This window comes from Rhinopithecus roxellana, chromosome 8 (assembly GCF_007565055.1).
Source record: "Rhinopithecus roxellana isolate Shanxi Qingling chromosome 8, ASM756505v1, whole genome shotgun sequence".
NCBI lineage: Eukaryota > Metazoa > Chordata > Mammalia > Primates > Cercopithecidae > Rhinopithecus > Rhinopithecus roxellana.
In genome coordinates this window covers 90,347,314-90,370,547 of record NC_044556.1, presented here as the reverse complement: position 1 = coordinate 90,370,547, position 23,234 = coordinate 90,347,314, and the positions used below count along the sequence as shown (strand labels likewise).

Here is a 23,234-nt window from a genome sequence, read left to right as displayed (position 1 = left end):
ACCCAGGAGGCTGAGGTGGGAGGATCACTTGAGCTATGATCATGCCACTTTTCTCCAGCCTAGGCAACTCAATGAGACCTTATCTCTAAAAACACAAACCCACACACACTCTCAGTCTCTTTCTTATCAGTAAAATAAATGCTGTTTTGTAACTGAGTCAGGTAATAATTACGATTATTCTAGTGTAGAGTCAGAGTTGGAATGTCTGACTTTTTTGTATAGCTCTGCCAATAATTCCCTTTGTAACCTTAGTTTAAGTAAACCATTGAATCTTTCTTTGCCTGTGTTGATATTCATTTGTTGATATTCATTCTTTCAACAAGTATATATTGAGCATCTACCCTATTCATGTAACTATGCTACAGTGCTTTATTATACTTTCTTAACAGGGACTAGAACACTTACCTGGAGATTTCTCTGCTTTCTAAGTTTGATTCACTGTCAATAACTTAACTACTTTTAGGAATCAAATACTTCAAATATAATGAAATTCCTTTATAGAACTCATGTTGGGCAGGGAAATAGTATACCCCTGGTGCTTACAAAATCTGTCTCTGTTATAATGGCTATATAATCTGACATTGGTGTGCCAGTTCTTCATTTACGATATATGTTCTGTTTGCTTCAAAAATGTTTTGATTTGGCTACTATATGATAGCCACATAGGATTTGGGTGGGATTCCACTCTACAGTTATTTAGTGCAGACCTTTCAAAATATTTGGGGTTTAATAGTTAAAAGTAATCCACAAGCTGCCCCCTCCTTTTCTTCTCCCAGGTTACAATGCACCATATCTCTCAGTGTACAGTGAAAATGCAGTTGATATCTTTGATGTGAACTCCATGGAATGGATTCAGACTCTTCCTCTCAAAAAGGTAATTTAACATTAAAATGTTGGCTAAGCCAACTGAGTATAAGTGAAAACACTAAATTACTACATAGTAATTTTTTTTTATTAACTCAACATTTCGTGGCATGTGTAATTGGCAGTTTGGGACTTAGCTAAGAGTGAGAAAATAGAAACAGAAATAAAGTTGGTTAATTTCCTTAGGCCTAGCTAAAACCATACTAATTTTACTATATTTGGTTTATGCAAAGTATGATTGCTATTATTATGAACAACTAGAATATATCGTACAACCTAAAATAAAATGTCAGTGTTATCTTCCACTTTTGGATTAAGGAGCTCTGAGAGACTACACAATTATTATGAATTATAACTGTTATTCACCCAGTGTTTAATCCTGTGAGGACAGATTTAACAGGCTAGAAAAGTGGTTAAACTTAGAACCAAAACTGTTTAAGTGTCTCATAATTGAAAAATAAAGATTTCATATATTCCTAATAAAACATAGTATTTTTCTTAATTTATAATTCTATGTTTCCATAACAGAGAATTTTTACAAGTATAGAACTGCTAGTTTGCAAAAATGAAGAGCAATAGTTTCATGTAGATAGATGTGATATATATATAGCATGTATGATTAGTTGGGGGACAGGGTTTAGAGAATACGTGAAAGTCGCTGAGATGGTATTTCAAAATTAGCTCCCATTTAAAATCATAATGGCAGTTTAAAAAGCTCTTGTAAATACTGCCAGATTATCTGAAGCAACTAAAATATACTCTAGTTTGTAAATTTGGACTGGTCATTATTACTTTTCTGTGGGGTTTTTTTTGTTGTTGTTTTTTGTTTTGTTTTGTTTTTGAGACAGGGTCTCGCTGTGTCATCCAACCTGGAGTGCAGTGACATGATTTCGGCTTACTGCAGCCTCCGCCTCCTGGGTTCAAGCGATTCTCCCGCCTCTGCCTCCCAAGTAGCTGGGACTACAGATGTACACCACCATGCCCTGCTAATTTTTGTGTTTTTAGTAGAGACAGGGTTTCACCATGTTGGCCAGGCTGGCCTCAAACTTCTGACCTCAAGTGATCCGCCTGCCTCTTGACTCCCAAAGTGCTGGGATTACAGGCGTGAGCCACTGCACTCAGCCCCATTTGATTTTTATCGTGTAATTTTTGCAATATATGTGAAAGAATAAATAGATGGCCTTTGTGCAGGATAATAATAAACTGATCACTCATGAACCTACCTCCTAACCTGAGAATCAAAACATCACTCATATAACTGCAAACTGCATCGTGTGCTTATCATTCCTTTGCTTTTCTTAAAATACAGAATTTTTGCATATTTAAGTATCCCTAAATAATATCTCTTTCAGTTTTGCTTGGTTTTGAGTTTTATGAAAATGTTACAATATATAGTCATTTTCTATCTTGCTTTCTTCACTCATCCACCGAGTCTCATTCATTCATGTTGTTACATATACCGTAGTTTATTGCTTTTCAGTACTATAAAATATTCTGTTGCGTGAACTTATCTGTTTCCTGATGGGTAGACATTGAATTATTTACTAGCTTTTTGCAATTGTGATGTTGCTGCATATGTTTTTTGGAATAGTTTTCAGGAGTTTCAGTCATATACCTAGGAGCAGAATAGATGGGACATAGGGAGTTCAGTTATTCAGCTTTATGAGGTAGTGTCATATTATTTTCCAAAATAATTGTACCAACCAGTACTCCCATCAACAACGTAAAGGAATTCTTATCCACATACTAGTACTTTCCATTGTCAGGATTCATAGGTTTTGTAAATGGTTACAGAGTAGTATTTCGTTGAAGTTTCAATTTGCATATCCCTAACTAACTGTGTAGTTGAAAGTCTTTTGTATGTTTATTCATCATTCATATTTCCTCTTCCATGAAATGCCTGGTCATGCTTTTTGCTCATTTTGCTATTGGATTGGCCATATTTTTCCTATTTATTGGAATTCTTTATACATTGTGGATACTGGCTAATAATGGATATGTAAATCTTTTTCTTCTTTGTGACCTATTCATTCATTTGTATTTGGCTGAACAGAAGTTACTGATTTTAATGTAGTTAAATGTATCTTTCTTTTCCTTTATGTTTGTCTTTTTTCTCTTGTTTAAGAAACTCTTTCCTACCTTAAAGTCATAATATACATTCTATTCTCCTCCAAATGTTTTACCTTTTTTTAATCTTTTTTAAATGTATATACCCAACCTCCAAACATTGTAAAGCTCAGCCTATTACATTTCTGTTTTTAATCCAATTGGAATTGATGCTTTTGTGTATGATGTGAAGTAGAGATTTTATTTTGTTGGTTCCATATAACCAGTTGCTCAATCACTATTTATTGACAGTCCCTCCTTTCCCCAGTGATCTACCCTTCCATCTCCATCATATGTATGCATATGTTTTTGATAGTAAGAATTCATAAATCAGCCGTGTTGATATCTTCTTAGTATAACTGGTCATTAATGGCTTTAAAATGTCTAAGGTTTAAATGTACTTCTACTTATTTGTTCATTTGCCTAGGATAGCCTTCCTTTAAAATGTTATCATTGTAAGTTTGTTTGTTCAAATTAGATAGTATTATACCTTTCCAGTCAGAATTATTGTTGATTTTTCTGAGAGGGCTGTATTTTGAAGTAGATAAGAAGTCTTAATAAGGTGTACTTTATAATCTGGACATACGTTTTATAATTTAATTTTTAAAGGTTTTGTCGAAATACTAATTTTGTTTTTTATTTTAGGTTCGACCCTTAAACAATGAAGGATCATTAAATCTTTTAGGGTTGGAGACCATTAGATTAATATATTTCAAAAATAAGATGGCAGGTAAGAAGATACATATATTCATAGCGATAGCTTCATTGGAAATATTATTTCTAAGCTACTTGCCCAAGGTCACATTAATAGTAAGTTCCAGAGTCCAGATTTCAACACAGGTGTATCTTACTCTAAGTCTATGATGTTGACCAGTCACATTCTTAATATATTAGAATAAATTACTGAGCAAAAAGTCATTCTGTTCAAGCTCGTGTAAGTATTTAATTCTGATGTACCTTGTTATTTTTCTGTGGAGTACCTGGATAAGTAGAGAAAGTGTAGCTGATTATATCTTCTGTATTTTCAATATTGTAGAACCTAACCAAAATTTGTAACATTAAAATTATAAACACTCATCTAGAGTTGAGGAATATGTCTTCAGGAACATATCGCCTGCCAGTGTACAGGGCCTAGCACTTCGGAAGTGGTGATGTCAGCATAGGAAGAAGCAGGAAAGAGAGGAGAGTCACGGGAGTGCCTGGAACCAGGAGAGGGAATGGAGACCCAGAGTGTTACAGACAGGAGGGGAGGATATTTGGTCAGTGACCAAAATATTGAGGTGAGACTGTCACACATGTTATTACATACCACACATAAAATGCCAGGGAGACTGCTCACATAGAATTAAATGTTGTTTGCCTGTCAGGGTGTCCAAACAGTTAAAGTCTCAGTTTTAACAAATATTATTATAGTGCCCTCTTCTACATAATAAAGTCATTTTTGTGTCATAACAGCAAATTTCTGTATAATAGAAGTATTTGTAAATTTCTGATCTGTTGTGGCAGGTCTGTTAGCGAGGATGTATTTATGGTACATTATGTATTTAAAATAATTTTTTTTTTGAGATGGAGTCTCACTCTGTTGCCCAGGCTATAGTGCAGTGGCACAATCTTGGCTCACTGCATCCTCCTTCTCCCAGGTTCAAGTGATCCTCCAACCTCAGCTTCCTGAGTAGCTAGGATTATGGGTGTGCACCACCCCACCCAGCTAATCTTTTGTGTTTTTAGTGGAGACAATGTCACCATGTTGGCCAGGCTGGTCTTGAACTCCTGACCTCAAATGATCCGCCCGCCTCAGCCTCCCAAAGTACTGGGATTATAAGCCTGAGCCATCACGCCTGGCCAGTATTTAAAATAATTTAAGTGGACAAATACAAGTAAAAATATTGGCTTCAAGAAAACACATTAAAATGTTTAGACCCATTATTTGGGGGTAGTGAATTTTTTTTTTTTTTTTTTTTTTTGAGACAGAGTCTCACTCTGTTGGCAGACTGGAGTACAGTGGCGCCATGTCGGCTTACTGCAACCTCTGCCTCCTGGGTTCAAGCGATTCTCCTGCCTCAGCCTCCTAAGTAGCTGGGATTACAGGCACGCACCCCTATGCCCAGCTAATTTTTTTGTATTTTTAGTAGAGACGAGGTTTCACCATGTTGGCCAGGATGATCTCCATCTCCTGACCTCGTGTTCCACCCACCTTGGCTTCTCAAAGTGCTGGGATTACAGGTGTGAGCCAAAGCGCCTGGCCATGAAATTATGATCTTAATGGTTTTCTCCCACCTACCCCATATTCCTCCAATAAATTTGTCTTTTGTACTATTGAAAAAAAATCCATCAAAAGTTTTTCTATGATTATTTTTGTTGGTTTTGTTTTATTTTGTTGGTGTGTTTTTATGTTATAAGTACTAGAATACACAAAATTGCTCGATTTCTGGTTCAGTGCATTGGTACATTGTCTTGGAACCAGAGGTTTCTTGGTGAACATAGCAGGAGTCTATGCTAAAGAGTATATTCCATTATGACTTAAGAAAGGATATTCAGGTTTTAGAGGTGATTCTCATTCAGAGATGGATACCTCGTGAAGTTAATGAAATGTAAGCTTTAGATACTTCACTTCCAAGACCCATACTTAGTTTTATACAGGCATACCCCCATTTTATTGTGTGCCACTTTATCATGCTCCACAGGTACATTTTTTACAAATCACAGGTTCATGGTAACCCTGCCTCCAGTAAGTCTCGGCGCCGTTTTTCCAACAGCATGTGTTGACTTCATGTCTCTGTTTCACATTTTGGTAATTCTTGCAATATTTCAAATTTTTCACTGTTATTCTATCTGTTATGGTGATTTGTGATCAGTGATCCAAGTTTGAAGTTATTGTAATTGTTTTGGGGTACCACAAACCATGCCCATGTAAGATGCCAAACTTAATTGATAAATGTGTGTGTTCTGACTGTTCGACCAAGCAGCTGTTCCCTGGTCTCCCTCCCTTTCATTGGGCCTCTCTATTCTCTGAAAACCAACAATAGTGAAATTAGGCCAATTAATAGCCCCTACAATAGACTCTAAGTGTTCAACTGAAGAGTCGCACATCTCTTACTTTAAATCAAAAGCTAGAAATGTTTTAAATTTAATGAGGAAGGCATATTGAAAGTCAAGATAGACTGCAAGCTAGGCCTCTTGCAACAGTTAGCCAAGTCATGAGTGCGAAGGAAAAGTTCTTGAAAGAAATTAAAAGTGCTGCTACAGAGAACACATGAATGATAAGAAAGTGAAACAACCTTATTGCTGTTACAAAGAAAGTTTTAGTGATCTGGATAGACTGTCAGCTGCAACATTCCCTTAAGCCAAAGCCTAATCCAGAGCAAAGCTTTCTCTTCAATTCTATAAAAGCTGAGAGCTATCAGGAACCTGCAGTAGAAAAGAAGCTAGGAGAGTTTGGGTCATGAGATTTAAGGAAAGAAGCCATCTTCATAACATAAAAATGCAAGGTGAAACAGCAAGTATTGATGTACAAGCTGCAGCAATTTATCCAGAAGACATAGCTAAGATAATTGATGAAGGTGGCTACACTGAACAATACAAAATTCAGTTTAGCTAAAACAGACTTCTATAAAGAAGAAGATGCCATCTAGGACTTTCATAGCTAGAGAGAAGTCAATGTCTGGCTTCAGAGCTTTGAAGGACAGGCTGACTCTTGTTAGGGATTATTGCAGCTTTTCGCTTTACGTTGAAGCCAGTGCTCATTTACCATTCGAAAAAATCCTAGGCCCTTAAGAGTTACAGTAACTCAGCCGGGCACAGTGGCTCACACCTATAATCCCAGCACTTTGGGAGGCAGAGGCAGGCAGATCACCTGAAATCAGGAGTTTGAGACCAGCCTGACGAACGTGGAGAAACTCTGTCTCTACTAAAAATACAAAATTAGCCAGGCGTGGTGGCACATGCCTGTAATCCCAGCTACTCAGGAGGCTGAGGCAAGAGAATTGCTTCAACCTGTGAGGTGGAGGTTGCGGTGAGCCGAGATTGCGCCATTGCACTCCAACCTGAGCAACAAGGGCGAAACTCCATCTCAAAAAAATATATATATATGGTAACTCTCCTCTGCCTATATTTTATAAGCAGAACAACAAAGTCTGGATGGCAACATATCTGTTTACAGGATGTCACTGAAAATTTTAAGCCCACTGTTGAGATCTGCTGCTCAGAAAAGAAAGACTTCTTTCAAAATATTACTGTTCATTGACAGTGCACCTAAGTCAGCCAAAATTTCTGATGGAGATGTACAAGAGATTAATTTTAAGTCTGCTAACACACTATCCATTCTGTAGCCCATGGACAAAATTTTGACTTTCAAGTCTGATCATTGAAGAAACGCATTTCATAAGGCCATAGCTGCCACAGATAGTTATTCCTCAGGTGAATCTGGGCAAAATAAATTGAAAACCTTCTGGAAAGGATTCATCATTCTAGATGCCATTAAGAACATGTGTGATTCATGGGAAGAGGAGAAAATACCGACATTCACAGGAGTTTGGAAGAAGCAGGTTCCAGCACTCATGGATGACTTTTAGAGGTTCAAGACATCAGTGAAGGAAATAACTACAGATGTGGTGAAAAGAGCAAAAGAACTACTAGAATTAGAAGTGGAGACTGAATTGCTGCAATCGCATGATAAATTTGATTGGACGAGGTGTTGTATCTCATGGGTAAGCAAAAAAAAAAAAAAAATGGTTTCTTGAAATGGAATCTACTCCTGGTGAAAGATGTTAAGAACGTTGTTGAAAAAGCAAGAAAATATTTAGAATACTACATACACTAAGGTGATAGGGCAGAGGCAGGGTTTGAGAGGATTGACTCCAGTTTTGAAAGGAATTCTACTGTGGGTAAAATGTCAAACAGCATCATTATACTACAGAGAACTGTGTTTTGTGAAAGGAGGAGTTAGTGTGGCAAACTTTATTGTTGTCTCACTTTAAGAAACTGCTGCAGCCATTCCAACCTTCAGCAACCACCAGCCTGCTCAGTCAGCAGCTTATCCACATTGAGGCAAGACCCTCCTACTATCAACAAGAATACGACTCATGGAGGTGAAGATGATTGTTAGCATTTTTTGGCAATAAAGCATTTTTAAATTATGGTATGTATGTTATTTTTTTAGACATGTACCGTTACCCACTTAACAGACTACAGTATAATGTAAACATAATGTATATGCACTGGAAGACCAAAAAAATTGTGTGACTTACTTTATTTTGATACTTGTTTTATTATATGGTCTAAACTGAACCTGCACTTTCTCCAACATATGCCTGTATTCTGTTTCTTAGAGGAACTCCACATATTTCTGTAAGATTGGCTCCACCCTGTTCTCACTGTGTGTGACTATGCTGGTCATAAATGTGTTCATACCCACTATGTGTCTGTAAGACAAAACTTATTCCGACTTGTCTCTTCCCGTGCTTTTTCATCTTTCTACTCTAGGCTAAGAGTAGACGTAGATCTTGGAGAAGAGGGACCTGACAAAATTTTAATGTAGTTGTCTTTTTCTTTGACAAAGGAAGGAAATCACATCTCAAGAGGTTCTTTCTTTTTCTGTGTTTGCTTTCTCTGTCATTTCTTAAGAGTCGAAGTGTTCCTGCAGCCCTCTGCCTGTCCAAAATCTCCCATTGCCACCCTAAGTCTCCAAGACCTGCTTTACCCTCATAATTCTCAAGTTCCAAATTTGTGTCCCACATTATCATTCACTTCAAAAATTCTGTTCTTTGAGTGGGCATGGTGGTGCATGTGCCTGTAATCCCAGTTCTTTGGGAGGCCAAGACAGCAGGATCACTAGAGCCCAGGAGGTCGAGGCTGCAGTGAGCTGTGATGGTGCCACTATACTCCAGCCTGGGCAACAGAGCAAGACCCTGCCTCAAATAAATAAATAATAATAATTCTATTTTTAAAATATTTATTATTAGGAAAGCAGTCTGCCTAAGCCATATTATTATGCCACGAGTATCATGTTGCACTTTTGCTAATTATCACCTTTATTTTCTTATAGGCTCATTTCACTTCTCCCACCTCCTCCTTCTCACTTCAGCTTTTGGGGTGTTGAAAACTTCTAAACTTTCCTTTTTTTCCTTATCTTATTTAGATAATGACACCCTTTGTTGTGTTATATGGATACAGTTGTCTATTTTTTTCTTCTTTTCACATAGCCCAGCATGTTTTGGGAGTCCCTGGCGGACAGTTTTGTTTACTTCTAGATATTAAAACTGACATCAGATAAGACTGTCACTGGGTTGCTAGGTGTATATGATTAAACATCTACCCCCAAGATCAAAAGAGGAGAAATAGTGACAGATTCTTACCTTTTGTAAAGGAAGGTTAGTGGGAGCACAGCTGCTTTTTTTTACTCCATGTCTCATAGATTGAACCTTGCAAAGGAAATTTTTTTATTATGTAAAGATAGTTGTTATTGTTATTTACCATTTATGCCTGATTACTGTTCAGGGTAACAATAGTAGCTCTTTAACAACACCCTAAGCCATTGAAATCGATACCTGGAGGGAGAGAAAACACAGTATTGAGATACTGGGGTGGGGTGGGGTGGCTGATTAGAGTGACAGAACACCAAGGCAAGTACAGTTTTCTTCTCGTAAAATTATGCCATACTATGTTTATAATCAAGTAAAAATGAAAGTATATTTTGTAAGCTATGTTTACTTTCAGCATATTATCTGTTTATATAGGTTCTGTTAAATATTATTTACTGTGGTTATCAACACAACATTTAAAAACCAGAATTGCATATACTTGTACTATCATTGTTTGTACTGTCTTGGAGGTTAATAGATGAAAAGCATTTTAACAGTTTAAGGAACATCATTATCGTTTGTATTTTTTCGTTTTAACAGAAGGGGACGAACTGGTAGTTCCTGAAACATCAGATAATAGTCGGAAACAAATGGTTAGAAATATTAACAATAAGCGGCGTTATTCCTTCAGAGTCCCAGAAGAGGAAAGGATGCAGCAGAGGAGGTAGATATTTAACCTGTACTATCATCCATGCCTGCTTGTACATCTGAAGGACTACTTGGTCATGATACTGTATTTGATTTGGAAGGAAAATTGGGTATCTGAAAATCTCATTCATCTGTGGTGTCAAAAACTGCAATAATGAATGTAACTTCTCTGTCTCATTTTAATTAATATTCTCAAAATTGTGAGTATGCACCAGATTAAAGTACCATATTTGTATTCACCTTATTCACTTCTCTATGTATATGGAATAGTCATATTTTTGGATTGTGTACCTTTCTACAATATAAGCATAGGACATAGCTGTGCATTCAGTAAACCTGTATATGTCTAAGAAGTTCAGACTTCTCTTCATGAGCAAACAGAAGTAAGATTGTAGTATTTACAGTCACATATAAGACCTTTTTTTTTGAGACAGAGCCTCACTCTGTCACCCAGGCTGGAGTGCAGTGGCCAGATCTCAGCTCACCGCAAGCTCCGCCTCCCGGGTTCACGCCATTCTCCTGCCTCAGCCTCCCGAGTAGCTGGGACTACAGGCGCCCGCCACCTCGCCCGGCTAGTTTTTTGTATTTTTAGTAGAGACGGGTTTCACCGTGTTAGCCAGGATGGTCTCGATCTCCTGACCTCGTGATCCGCCTGTCTCGGCCTCCCAAAGTGCTGGGATTACAGGCTTGAGCCACCGCGCCCGGCCAAGACCATTTCTTAAGTGTTATCATTTTTAAAGAGATACATAAAATGTTCAGAATTATATGTAAAATAGAGTAGAGCTTCTTTGATGTCTTAAGTATTTGAAAAAACCCTCTCTACTTTTCCACCTAAAATCATAAGATCTTGTATTTAAAATTTAAAACAAAACATTCTAAGGAAGTAAATTTTTAATTGAGTATATTCTGTTACTCTAATTATATTCTTATTAATGAGATTTAACAGTTGTATTTTTATTAAGAAAATTAAGTGTGCTTAATTTTTTTCTTAAGCTACGTAAATTAACTATGGAAACAGTGTCTAAACAGATGCTTTGTTTTACAGGGAAATGCTACGAGATCCAGAAATGAGAAATAAATTAATTTCTAATCCAACTAATTTTAACCACATAGCACACATGGGTCCTGGAGATGGAATACAGATCCTGAAAGATCTGCCCATGGTAAGAGGAATTAAGAGTGAATGTAAAAAAGTGCAGATGTCGGGGGAATATAAATAGGCTTATGCGTAAACTTCAAAGGATATGTGAATGTAGTGAGGAAATGTTTCTCTCAGTATACCACAATATGTCTAAGATACATGATGACATACCTGATGAACAAAACACAAAATTTAGACATCTATCAAAAGCCAAACAAATCAAGTTCTTATTTAGCTCCATGTTGGAGAATTTCTCCCATGCCTAAGTTTACTATTGTTGGAGGAAGAAACTACCAGATTTGGAGAGGTTCTATACCAAATTTGGAATGTGGTTACCAAATCACTAAAATTTAACTACATATTAGCAAATCAATACAGATATTTGGCCTACTCTTTTTTTTTTTTTCTTCCCAGAGAACCACATTAGCTTGTTCATTAATGGTCACATCTCTCCAGTAGTTGTGAAATTAAATCTTTTTCCTTTGCCCAGTTACAAACATTACCTGGTCAGTTGTACATGAAAAAGTATAACATAGGCCAGGTGTGGTGGCTCATGCCTGTAATCCCAGCACTTTGGGAGGCCAAGACATGAGGATTGCTTGAGGCCAGGAGTTAAAGACCAGCCCAGGCAACATAAGCAAGACCCCATTTCTTTTTTTTTTTTTTTTTTGAGATGGAGTCTCACTCTGCCACCCAGACTGGAGTGCAATGGTGTGATCTCAGCTCACTGCAACCTCTGTCGCCCAGGTTCAAGCGATTCTCCTGCTTCAATCTCCTGAGTAGCTGGGATTACAGGCGCCCACCACCATGCCAGGCTAATTTTGTATTTCTAATAGAGATGGGGTTTCACCATGTTGGTCAGGCTGGTCTCGAACTCCTGACCTTGTGATCCGCCCACCTCAGCCTCCCAAAGTTCTGGGATTACAGGCATGAGCCACCAAGCCCGACTAAGACCCTATTTCTATAAAAACATAGCTGGGCTTTGTAATTTATGCCTGTAGTCCTAGTTACTCGGGAGGCTGAGGTGGGAAGATTACTTGAGCCCAGGAGTTTGAGGCTGTGGGGAGCTATGATTGCCTTTGCATTGGGCAACTGAGCAAGACTGTATCTCAAAAAAAAGAGAAAAAAGTACAACATTGGAGAACTATTCTAACAATATGAAAATTAGGCTCTGAGACTTGTCATGTTTAAATTAAGAATATTAGTGGAATTAGCCAGGCTCTGTACATTTCAGTACTATAGTTCTCTCAGCATACTATTAAAACTTTAAAAATGACCCTTTTGATTAGTAGTGATAGCTGCTAAATTTTGCACAGAATTTTAAATATAATTCATATTTCATGGCAATTTGGGAGATGATTTGTGAATCTTGACCCAAATTGCTCTCTAAGGAAATCTGTCTTAATGAAACCACATTATCAACACTACAGTGATAGAAGATATAAACATCTATTACTGACAGAAATTGATTGATAATATAGTTCAGAGTGCAGTCAAGTTTCTTTAAATTTAAAAAAACACCTTTTAAAGGGAGGTTTGCATTTATTTCATAGGAAGAGAAAAAAATCTGCATTCAAGTATGAGTTCTTCGTTGTAAATATCTCAGTTCATCAGCTGGCTCTGCTTGCTTATGAATGAATGTGACATTCTTACTACCATTACCAATAATATCAAAATATTATCATATATTCATAGTAATGTACTTTTCTTTATGGAGTTCAAACCAGCCTCATTAATCACTAAGGTTTTTGGAATAGGGTTAGCTCTGCTGACTAAATATTTAAAAAGTGCAAAACTAGATTACAGCTTATCTTGATATAGTACTTTTAAAATTTTTCAGGTCGAGCACATGAAATATTAAAACTGTTATTCTTTTCTATCATGTTTAAAAGCTATACTTTTTTTTTTTTTCAACCTTTTCCTGGGAGTGAGATCCCAGATTTGCCTCCATTCTTTTCCCATTAGGAACATTTGCTTAAAGTCCTGAGTCTGGTCCTCAGAAGTAAACATACCGTAACTATAGAGTCCAAAGCCTGTTGTTTTTCCTTATGGAAGGTGGAATGTCAGGCACAAAATACCTTAAAGAACTTTTTTAAGTTGTGATAGATAACTGAAATGTGAATATATTTATGACTTATATTTGATAAGTCAAGTGCTGTGTGGTATTCTAATTAAAACTTTTTAAATTGAGTTAGTAGTTTTTTCAATACATAATATGTAGTTAGCATTATGTAGGGATAGCAGGATACAAATTTCAGATATATAAGTTGCAAAACAAAACATCAGCAAATATAAAATTATTTCAGTAGTTACAAGGTTTTAATAGATATTCTTTTAAAATTGAAATTTCTTACACTTTTGTTTCATTTTACTACACAGAAAAGAATGTTTTGATCTCATACATTCTGACAATGTAGCTAGAAGTATTATAGAAAATTTTTGTAGACATTCTATTCTAGCCCACATATTACAGTGTTTAACAAAATGTTACTCTGCTTGGTGTCCTTCTGCTATCAGGTGAAAAATCCGTTTGCTAATGTTCCAGAGTTCTTTCAGGCCTTCGTATCCAATAAGACTGTGTACCTTAATGCCAAAATGTCAGATTTCAAACACTATAAGAACTTTTATATCAGAGATCCCTCCTTACTCTACATTTTCTTCCCTCTTCCTTCCACCACTTTAAGAAAAAAAAAAAGAGATAAAAAGAAAAAATCTGTATCTTACTTTTTATTCAAAATAAGGTCTAGTCTTTATTGATAAGATAGCATTTTCCACAGAATCATTAGACTACTTGATTTTTAGTATTTGTTGTCACCTAATTTTGTTAACACGTGATAATGGTTCTTTTTGGCATTTAACACAAGTGACTTTTTGCCCTCTCATTGCAATTCCATTTTTAATGTGCCTTTCATTGCTTTAATGTTTTCTTATCATGTAAGTGCTTTTGTATTTCCAAGACAAGAAGTTGGTGTAAATTTTTGAAACTTGTTTCTTCACCTGTACATGTAGTATGCATCAAAGATTTTATCTGTCTGAATTCCTGTTCTTCACAAGCAGATTTTATTTTCACATGACTTTTTTCTGTTTCACTACCAAAGGACATATAACCTGAGGCTTTTTTATAGGCATCCATTGAAACATATAACAAATATTTATTGAGCTCTTACTGTGTGCCCAGAACCATCTTCATCTCAGAGTAGACACTAGTAAATATAATAATATGCGTGTCTGAAAATAATAATAAGCATGCCTGTACTTGTGTATATATCTGTTGAAAAGCTTGTGATATTTTAATGTATTCTCAGATGTTAATGTGTTCTTTCCATTGAAATAGAATGATTACAAACTGTCTCATAAAATAAAGAAGAAATAAATTTATCTAATGTTAACATATATGAGTTTTTAAATACCAAAGCCACATGTTGTCATCTATTCAAAGAGCATGTGTCCCAGACATTTTTATGTTTTAATTTATTCACATCAGTATTGCTTTCCTGTGAAATACTTAAAAGCTTAGAAAGTGTATTGTATGTCTTTAGAAATTTAATTCTGTTGCTTTTGTGCCAGATGATCTTGAAACAGAATTGTTCGCTTTTTGAGTATGGAAGGGGCAGTGAGGCTAAGGGAGTCATATACCTGTATCAGATCCAAACCTTTATTTGTATCTAAGTGAGCCAAGACAATATAAGCAATTAATATAAGATGGTTTGTGTGGCTTATAAATAGATGCTATATTCATTTTCTTGAATTTTTAAAATAATCTACCGTTTTTAATACATGGTTGCTATTTGTAATAAAGAACAAATTTTTCTCTAATTTAGATGCAAGAATAATACTTTGCCTCTAGAAGATTTATTTTTAGCACATTACATTTCTCCTAGCTTTTTATCCATTACTAAAATTGTTAATAAAAATATATTTTCGAGCGTAGTGGCATCCTGGAGCTTAAAGAGTCAAAGTTTCATGTACATCAGTACAACCTCAGGAAGTACTGATTTTATTCATATCTGTAGAATAAAAACATGATCTTACATAGGAGCCTTTCTTTTAAGCATAGGTAATTTATGCAATCTCTTTACAAAGCAGGTTCATCTCAGCTCATGGGAACATGAATGCCATGCTGGATTCAGTTAGCATTCTCTCCAACATGCCATTCACCCTCTGCCTCTAATGAAGGGATCATGTTTTCTGGAAACATAACTGTTCTTCAAGAACTGAATCCTGAAAATTCCCGTTAGAGAAGGTGACTGGCTACTGAGTGTTGGTTCCTGAATATTCAGAAGTAGTTCTTTTATCTCTAAAATTAGTCCTTGGATTCAAAAGCTTTTTTCTATATCTTTGATATTATATTATTTCATTTTTTAAAAATATACCTGAACATTGAAGGGAAGATTTTTAACTTAAGAAAATAAACATGTTCTTTTTGGGTGTCTAAATGGAAATAAGCTTGGGCTGCTTAAAGGTAAACCAATAATTAGTATATTCCATGGTTAACTGTTATAAGGAAATAAAATCAGTAAAAACAAACTCATTATCAGGGAATGGTTTTACATGGTTTTATATTTCTAAAGAAGCAGTTTCATAACACATCTGTTTAGAAGCTGTTGTAGGTTCACTTGTTCATTTTCTTGCTTTTTTCTTGCTTTTTCTATCCTTAATGTTTGGTAGATTTTTGCCATATTTTGATTGTGTTATTACATAAGAAAATACTGGAGTAAACTCTGAAAGTCTAGTATCTCCGAAAGTCCAAATTCTCCTTACTTATTTTAATTAAAGAATAATTTTATTAAAAAGAATGATCTTTTTGCAAATCAGCTATTTAAGTAACTGGCAAGAGTATTATAAAATTTAACTTTCTGAGACCTAAAAGTATTTCATTAAGGATTCAGCTTTGATACAAGATACTATTCCATTTGTTCTGTGTGCATGTTGTGTGGAATGTGAATCCATTTCCATCACCTTATTGCCTTTTTTCATCTTTCTTTTGTTTTTGATAGCCAGGTTTCCCTTATCCATCCCCTCATCATCACTCCGGTCTGATCTCCTCTCCGATCAACTTTGAACACATCTATCACATGACTGTTAATTCTGCTGAAAAATTTCTCTCTCCTGATTCCATAAACCCTGAATATTCCCCGTCTCTACGCTCTGTCCCTGGTACACCAAGCTTTATGACTCTGAGGGTATGAACAGCTGAGTCAGGTGTTAACTTTTACTAACCATGTATGGATTTCCTTTTGCTTGGCTTTAATAAGCAACAACGCTGAGATGGTGCCATCTTGTGAACCTTTTCCTTTGGCCTATTTCTTTCCTGCCAAACTTCTCCTCTTCCTCTTCCTCTGTTTATCTTCCTCTTCTTTCTTTCCCATTTCCATTTGTTTCTTCTTTTGAGGAAGAAGATGGAGGAATAGGAAAGATTTCAATTTTTATTTTTGAAACACAGTATTGAAGATTTGTCTGTGTTTAATGAAAGATTTTCCCATCATAAGAAACAGCTCTCTATTCTATTAAAACAAACAGGAAAGGGCTCCCAGAATTTCTGAATTTTTTAGCTCCTTACCCTATAACCAATTCAATTCAGTGAAATGTTTTATATTTGGTGAGGTTAAAGTCTGTGGTAGAGCCCATTCACAGACCTATCTACAATAAACCCCTTTTTGAAAAGCTTAAAAATCTCCGAAGTAAAAAGTTAAAAAATTTATATTAATGAGTAACAAAAATACTAAAAATAAGTAGATACTAATCTTTGAGTTACTGAAATGCATGTAATTCCAACCAGGATCCAAGGTAAGAAAACTAAAGCAAAGAGAGAGGAAAATTTAGAAAGCATGCTGTATTCTGAAGGATTGTGGCAGCTGCTGTTGGTCTCTTCCATTCAGCTTGTAGCTTTGCTACCAGTGGCTTTACAGTAGGGTGGAGAGCTGGTGGCCATTAAAGCTGAATATTCATATGTCCATCAAGTGGTGTATGCTTACAGTAACTTCAAGGGAACATCTTCTGAAGTTAGTTTTGCAGGTAATAAAATGTTTGAATTGTATCATGTATCACTTCCCATAATGTCCCCTAACTTACAACAATAATAGATCAATTTTTGTATTTATATATGTAGAAATTTTCCAATTAGAAAATTAGCTATAGGATGGGAAGTTTATTTTTTTGCTTATATTATAAAATTATTCTAAATTATAATGTTTTAAATGTTATTGACATTTAAATTATATCACTTAAATATCTTATCTGACCAAATTAAATTAACCATGATAAAATAAGTCTTAGTTTGCTTAGACTGCAGGGAGTGGATTCCAGAGGAATTTTGTTATTTGTTAATCAGGAGCTTTTCACTGGGTAGGATGGCTCACACATGTAATCCCAGCTCTTTGGGAGGCTGAAGCAGGAGGATCAGGAGCCTACGAGTTTGAGACAAGCCTGGCCAACCATAGCGAGATCCCATTTCTGCAAAAAATAAAAATAAATTAGCTGGATATGGTGGCACATGCCTGTGGACCCAGCTACTTGGGACGCTGAGGGGAGAAGATCACTTGCACCTGGGAGCTCGACGTGACAGAGAGCTGTGATTGCACCACTGCACTCCAGCTCAGGTGATAGAGCAAGACTCTGTCTCAAAAAAATAATAACTTTTCATATAAAAGACTATGGAAATGTTGCTTTAGTTAGTCATCTATAACTAGAAATACCGTACCATCAAATGAAAGTCTTACCCTAATCTTATGCATATTTGTACCTTGAAAGGACCAGAGGCTTAGGTTTCTTGTCACTTTATAAGGAAATGTATTCAACTCTAGCTGACTGAATGATAAACTTTTTTTTTAACAAAACTTTTTTTTTTGTCATTCCTTTATTATTTCAGCCTACGGTGTTACTAAGTTTCAGGTATATTTTGTAGCCTTAATTTTTGCTATTTATTCTAGGGTAGGTTTGTTTTATAGGAAAGGGCAACATCAATATATACTAAGGTTTACAGAAAAACAGTAACAAAATGTATAGCCTGAAACAGATATTCCCATCTCCTTTGAGCTTTTCCTGGCTGCGTTGTTCACACGTTGCTTGCATCTTACAGGGTTGCTCCTGTAAATGTGACTGTTGAATTGCTAGCATTGACTATTTCCGTTTTAATTTTTTTTATTTTCTTAGAGAAAAAAAAGCATCTGCTTTAAATAATGCACCAAGAATTACATGGACTATGCAGATTTGGTAGATGAACCAAATTCATGTAGATGGCATCGGTTAAATTTGGGGCCAACAAGTTGCCAACTTTCAGTATGTGCGATTCTTCAAAATGTATGCTTTGGAGCTTTTCAAGTGGTATTAATGCATGCTTTCCCGAGTGCTGGCTTTGACCCTTTTTTAGTTGTTTTGCCATAACCTTTTCTCAGGCATTTCAGGTGCATGTAGGAAAGCTCAGTGCTGCAAACTTTCTCAGAGCTCTAACCTCTCCTTGGAGTGAGTTTCACAATTGCATGGCACCTGGGAACTCAGTTTCCAGTTCTAGACTTTTATTATAACTAAAAAATATTTTTTAGCCCCATTTGTACATTTCTTTATTGCTTGTTTCTTTTAACCTCAAAAGCCTTAAGTTTTTATGCCCATTTCATTGTATTCTATGTTAAATTATTTAACCTAGATCATATTATAGCAAAGAAGACAGTCATCTTTTAAGTGTTTGCATAAAATGTTACTTTGTGTCTTTAAAACATAGACCTGTAACTTCAAATCAGTATTAACTGAACACTGTTTTACAGAAAGGATCGTATTTTGAAATTACATTGCCAACTGAATTAATCTCAATACTCAAATTAGAAAATTGGGATTGCAGATATAATCTATTCATTTTCCATTTATTTATTCAGCAAATATCTTTCAGCACCTAACTATTTTAGGTGCTGGAGAGTTTAGTGTTATTGTAATAGCAGTCAGTATAAGAAATTATGTGATGACTAAAGAACTGAGGCTAGGGAACCGTATGCTTACTAAATAACCAGGACAAATGAACTGTCAGCCCGAAAGCTGAGGACCCTGAGGGTGGTGAGTGTAGAGGACGTTGTGCCTACCAACAGTGTTCCCCTGGGTTTCCATATTTAAAGGTCAAGTATGAGGACATTTAGTAAAATATGTAAAATGTAATTTAAGCATTTAGGCCTTTTCTCTTACTGAAACTTCTAAAACCATTTAGGTAAGATAGATTTCTATTAACATTAAATAACATAAGTCATGAATAAACATAAGTCATACCACAAAGTTTATCAATGTATGGCAGGTATGTGAATAAATTTCTCTAATGTATTTTCTATGTTAAGCTACTAGAAGAAAAAGTAATATTTCCTGAGCCCAAAATGAGAAAAGATTGTGTTTTTGAAACAGTAAAATGAGGCAGACAGTTGTAACATTTTTAAAAAATAACTAGTTAGCTTGGTGTTCTATTGCATTTGAAAACAGCATGATACACTATCATCAACAGTTAAAGAAATTATGTTGGAAGAAAAAATAGGCAGGAAACACATCAAATTGTTGATAGTATCTGGTGAATTCACAGGGGACTTTTTTGGTCTCTTATGATTTCATTATTATATGTTCTGCAGTTCATGAGTATTACCTTTATAATCAGAAAAAAAGCAAACAATTTTAATGAACTAGTTAGCACTGAGAGAACACCAGGTTAATAAATATATCTTCCAGTCATGTTTTGTTATGTCTTAGTGGCTATGACTATCTGTGTGATTTTCTGATGATGTAGAAAAGATAAAGGATTACCCTACACTAACAGTAGCCTATAGCATTCTATGAAGAGAGCATCTCTTTTCAAAGGAAAGTTGCATGTTATAATTTAACTTGGAATTAAACTGTTTGGCTTTACTTAACAAATTGATCCTTTGGAAAAGTCACAAAACTTGATTTTTTTAGGGCTTTCAATGTGTGATTTTTTTTTTCATTGCATTTCCATTATAGAGTTAAGGTATTATTTAAACATGTAAAAGTTGTGATCCCCCCACCACCAAGCAGAATTGCTGGGAGTTTGTTGTTGTTGTTTTGAGATGGAGTCTCACTCTGTTGCCCAGGCCAGAGTGCAGTGGTACGATCTTGGCTCCTCCGGCATCCTCCACCTCCCGGGTTCAAGCAATTCTCCTGCCTCAGCCTCCTGAGTAGCTGGGACTACAGGTGCGTGCCACCACACCAGCTAATTTTTTGTATTTTTAGTAGCAACAGGGTTTCACCATATTGGCCAGGCTGGTCTCGAACTCCTGACCTCGTGATCCGCCTGCCTCAGCCTCCCAAAGTGCTGAGATTACAGGCCTGAACCACCGCACCTGGCCAGAATTGCTGTTTTGATGTGACTAAAAGGAAGTTTGAAAGTGTTATTGCGGATAGCTGAATGAGGCTGTTACTAGAACAGAGGAAAGAAAGGGCACATAGTGGGACTGGGCTACATGCTTTCTTTTTGCTAGTGTAATTAGCTTCATCCTCAGACAAGCCCCAGGAGGCAGTTATTATCCCCATGATACTGCTGAGGGAACTGGGGCTCAGAGTTTAGCGACCCCAAGCCCTGCTGTTAGTCAGCTGTGCAGCACAGATGTGAGTAGTGGGCCAAATCCCTCTGTAGCCTGTGCTCACAGCCACTATGCTGCCTTTATGGCACACCCTCTTGAACAGCCAGTGAAGGAGAGGCTGGCTGACAGTAGGCTAGTAAGATTACCATCATTTTCATAGCTATGAAAGAAAAATCAATAAGGAGTAGGTAAATCTTCCAAGTAAATATATATAAATCTGTTTATAAATTATAAGAAATCAAATCCAGACCATTTGCTGCAGAAGATGCTTACATGAGGCTCGGATTATGTCAGCAAATGGAGAAAAGCCTTGTGAGTGTTAAAAGAGATGTTAATAACATGGTATATGTAGTTTGCCTTCTGCAGGATTTATAAAGAATATTGAAATATTTTTCCCTCCTCTGGACTTTTTCAGCCCCAACATCTCATCCTTCTGGTCTGAAAAAGATTGGGGCCTTTGGGGAGGCTGCCTACTTTCTGTTCTCAACTATAACCAGACAGCTCACCCTGCACACCACCTCTCTGGCTATCCTTTAGGTGTGTGTGATTTGGAAAACATTTTATGGCCTATTTTCCTACCTCACACACTAAAATCATTCAATAATTAAATGGAAAAATCAGTAAGGAGTAGATAAATCTTCCAAGTAAATGTATATAAACCTGTTTATAAACCTTTGAAATCAAATCCAGGCCATTTACATCAGAAATTAGTTTTCAAACTAATAGTCCCAAATTAACTAACTTCACCTAGTTTGTGAGTATTGCAGCATCTTATTTCTAATCCCAGTACTACTATTGGTGTGAGTCAGTAAAGATGCCTGGTGACCGGGGTGTGAACTTATAAATGGCACATTTGGTGTCACATCAATAAAACATTTTCTTGAGAAGAATATAATTTTAGTAGAATTTTATCCAAATGGACTTATTCAGCTGTTGAGCAAATAAAAATGTCATACATGGTAAAAACTTTCAGTTATCGGCAAATGTCCATGTAATTCTACCCTTCACTGTCACATCTAACCATATAACTTTTACTTACTGTTTTTACAACCCAAAAAACGCTGTTTACTGATAAGTATTTCAGTAAGTATAAGTACTTACTCCTGATTAGGATGAGATTTACTTCATGCTAGGTTTTTATTACTTTTGTGGGTGGGAAAGACTATATAATCTGCCGTTCCTTGCTGTGTGTCATTCTGGTTAAGATGACTTTATTTCTTGGTAATTATAGTGAAAAATAGACATCTCTGCAGAAAAATCAGTTTCTTTCTGGCTAAAGGATATCTCTCTTGCTTTTGTTTATAGAACCCTCGGCCTCAGGAAAGTCGGACAGTATTCAGTGGCTCAGTCAGTATTCCATCTATCACCAAATCCCGCCCTGAGCCTGGCCGCTCCATGAGTGCTAGCAGTGGCCTGTCAGCAAGTAAGTGCCGGGGCTGCAGGAAGGTGCCTCCGAGACAGGGTGACTCCAGCTCCTTCCCCTCATGTCCTGTGGGTGACACGTCCTTCACTTACGTGTGCCCATTGCATTCTCAAGTGGCTGAAGTGTCTCACACCCTGCTGGGTAATGCCTAATAGGCACAAATGCAGTTGTTAAGAAAATAGTCCCCAAGTCCTTTTAGAGTATACAGGCCATCTGGGAAACAGACAAATATGGTTACAAATTGTGGTGGTAAATGCTCTGAAGGAAGTAAATAGCATACAGTAATAGAGAATAACAAGGGGTAGCTGTTCGGGATGAATCCCTACTTGGCAGAATAATTAGGAAAATCATTCCCTAGAGGTGGAGTCATGTTTGAATAATATTTGGTTAACTGAAAGAAGGCTAGTGTGGCTACATGGTAGTGGTGAGGAAGTAACAAAAATTAGAGGGGAGTAGCAGGTAAGGGTCAGACCAGCAGGGCCTTGAAGACCAAGGTAAGACATTTTTTACTTTATTCAAAAGCAAAAGGAAGACTTTTAAGTAGGGAAAATTTTTCTTTCAGTTTACATTCTTAAAACAGTCCTGCAGGCTGCCAAGTGGAGAATGGACTAGAGGCAGGAAGAGTGGAAGCCAGCATCCGGATAGGAGACTCCTAGAGTGATCCCGGTGGAAACCGATAAGGGCTTGGGATGCAGCAGGGGCAGAAGGAGAGAAAATGGTAGATTCTCCAGATATATTTTCAGAGTTAAAAGCAGTAAGACTTGATGATGAATTAGCTGTGGAAAAGTAAGGGAGAGAGTTAAAGATGACACTCAGACTTCCTGCTAGGGCCTCAGTATGATACCATTTACCCCCATTTACAACCATTTAAGAAGGGGCTGGGGCAGGACATTCCAGGCATGTCCAAAGTTCCCGAGGTAGCAAAAAAAAAAAAAGAATGCATATGTTTGATTCACTGAAAGAAGGCCAGGAATGGATTCAAGAATATACCCTTTACTACAATAAAGATAACATTCATTCAGTACACATGTTTGAAGTTCCATTACCTACCAACTCTTCTGCTGAGGTGCTGGGGGTAAAAATCATATATGACCTAGTACCTGCTTTCAGGTGTGTCTCAGTCTTTATTA

At 36.5% G+C, this 23,234-nt stretch overlaps 1 protein-coding gene across 8 annotated transcripts in view; it reads left to right on the top strand.

Moving 5' to 3' along the window:
• Positions 1-23,234, top strand: part of CDC42BPA (CDC42 binding protein kinase alpha) — a 329,925-nt gene that overhangs the window by 292,233 nt on the left and 14,458 nt on the right. For 4 of the 8 annotated variants that reach the window (XM_010381838.2, XM_010381872.2, XM_010381856.2 and 1 more), the window contains 6 exons: positions 777-874; positions 3,616-3,700; positions 9,870-9,993; positions 11,023-11,140; positions 16,116-16,301; positions 21,987-22,104. In XM_010381838.2, coding sequence (XP_010380140.1) covers positions 777-874; positions 3,616-3,700; positions 9,870-9,993; positions 11,023-11,140; positions 16,116-16,301; positions 21,987-22,104 — 729 coding nt within the window. The remainder of the gene's footprint in view (positions 1-776; positions 875-3,615; positions 3,701-9,869; positions 9,994-11,022; positions 11,141-16,115; positions 16,302-21,986; positions 22,105-23,234) is intronic. The other 4 variants (XM_010381864.2, XM_010381890.2, XM_010381881.2 and 1 more) reach the window with 1 other exon arrangement.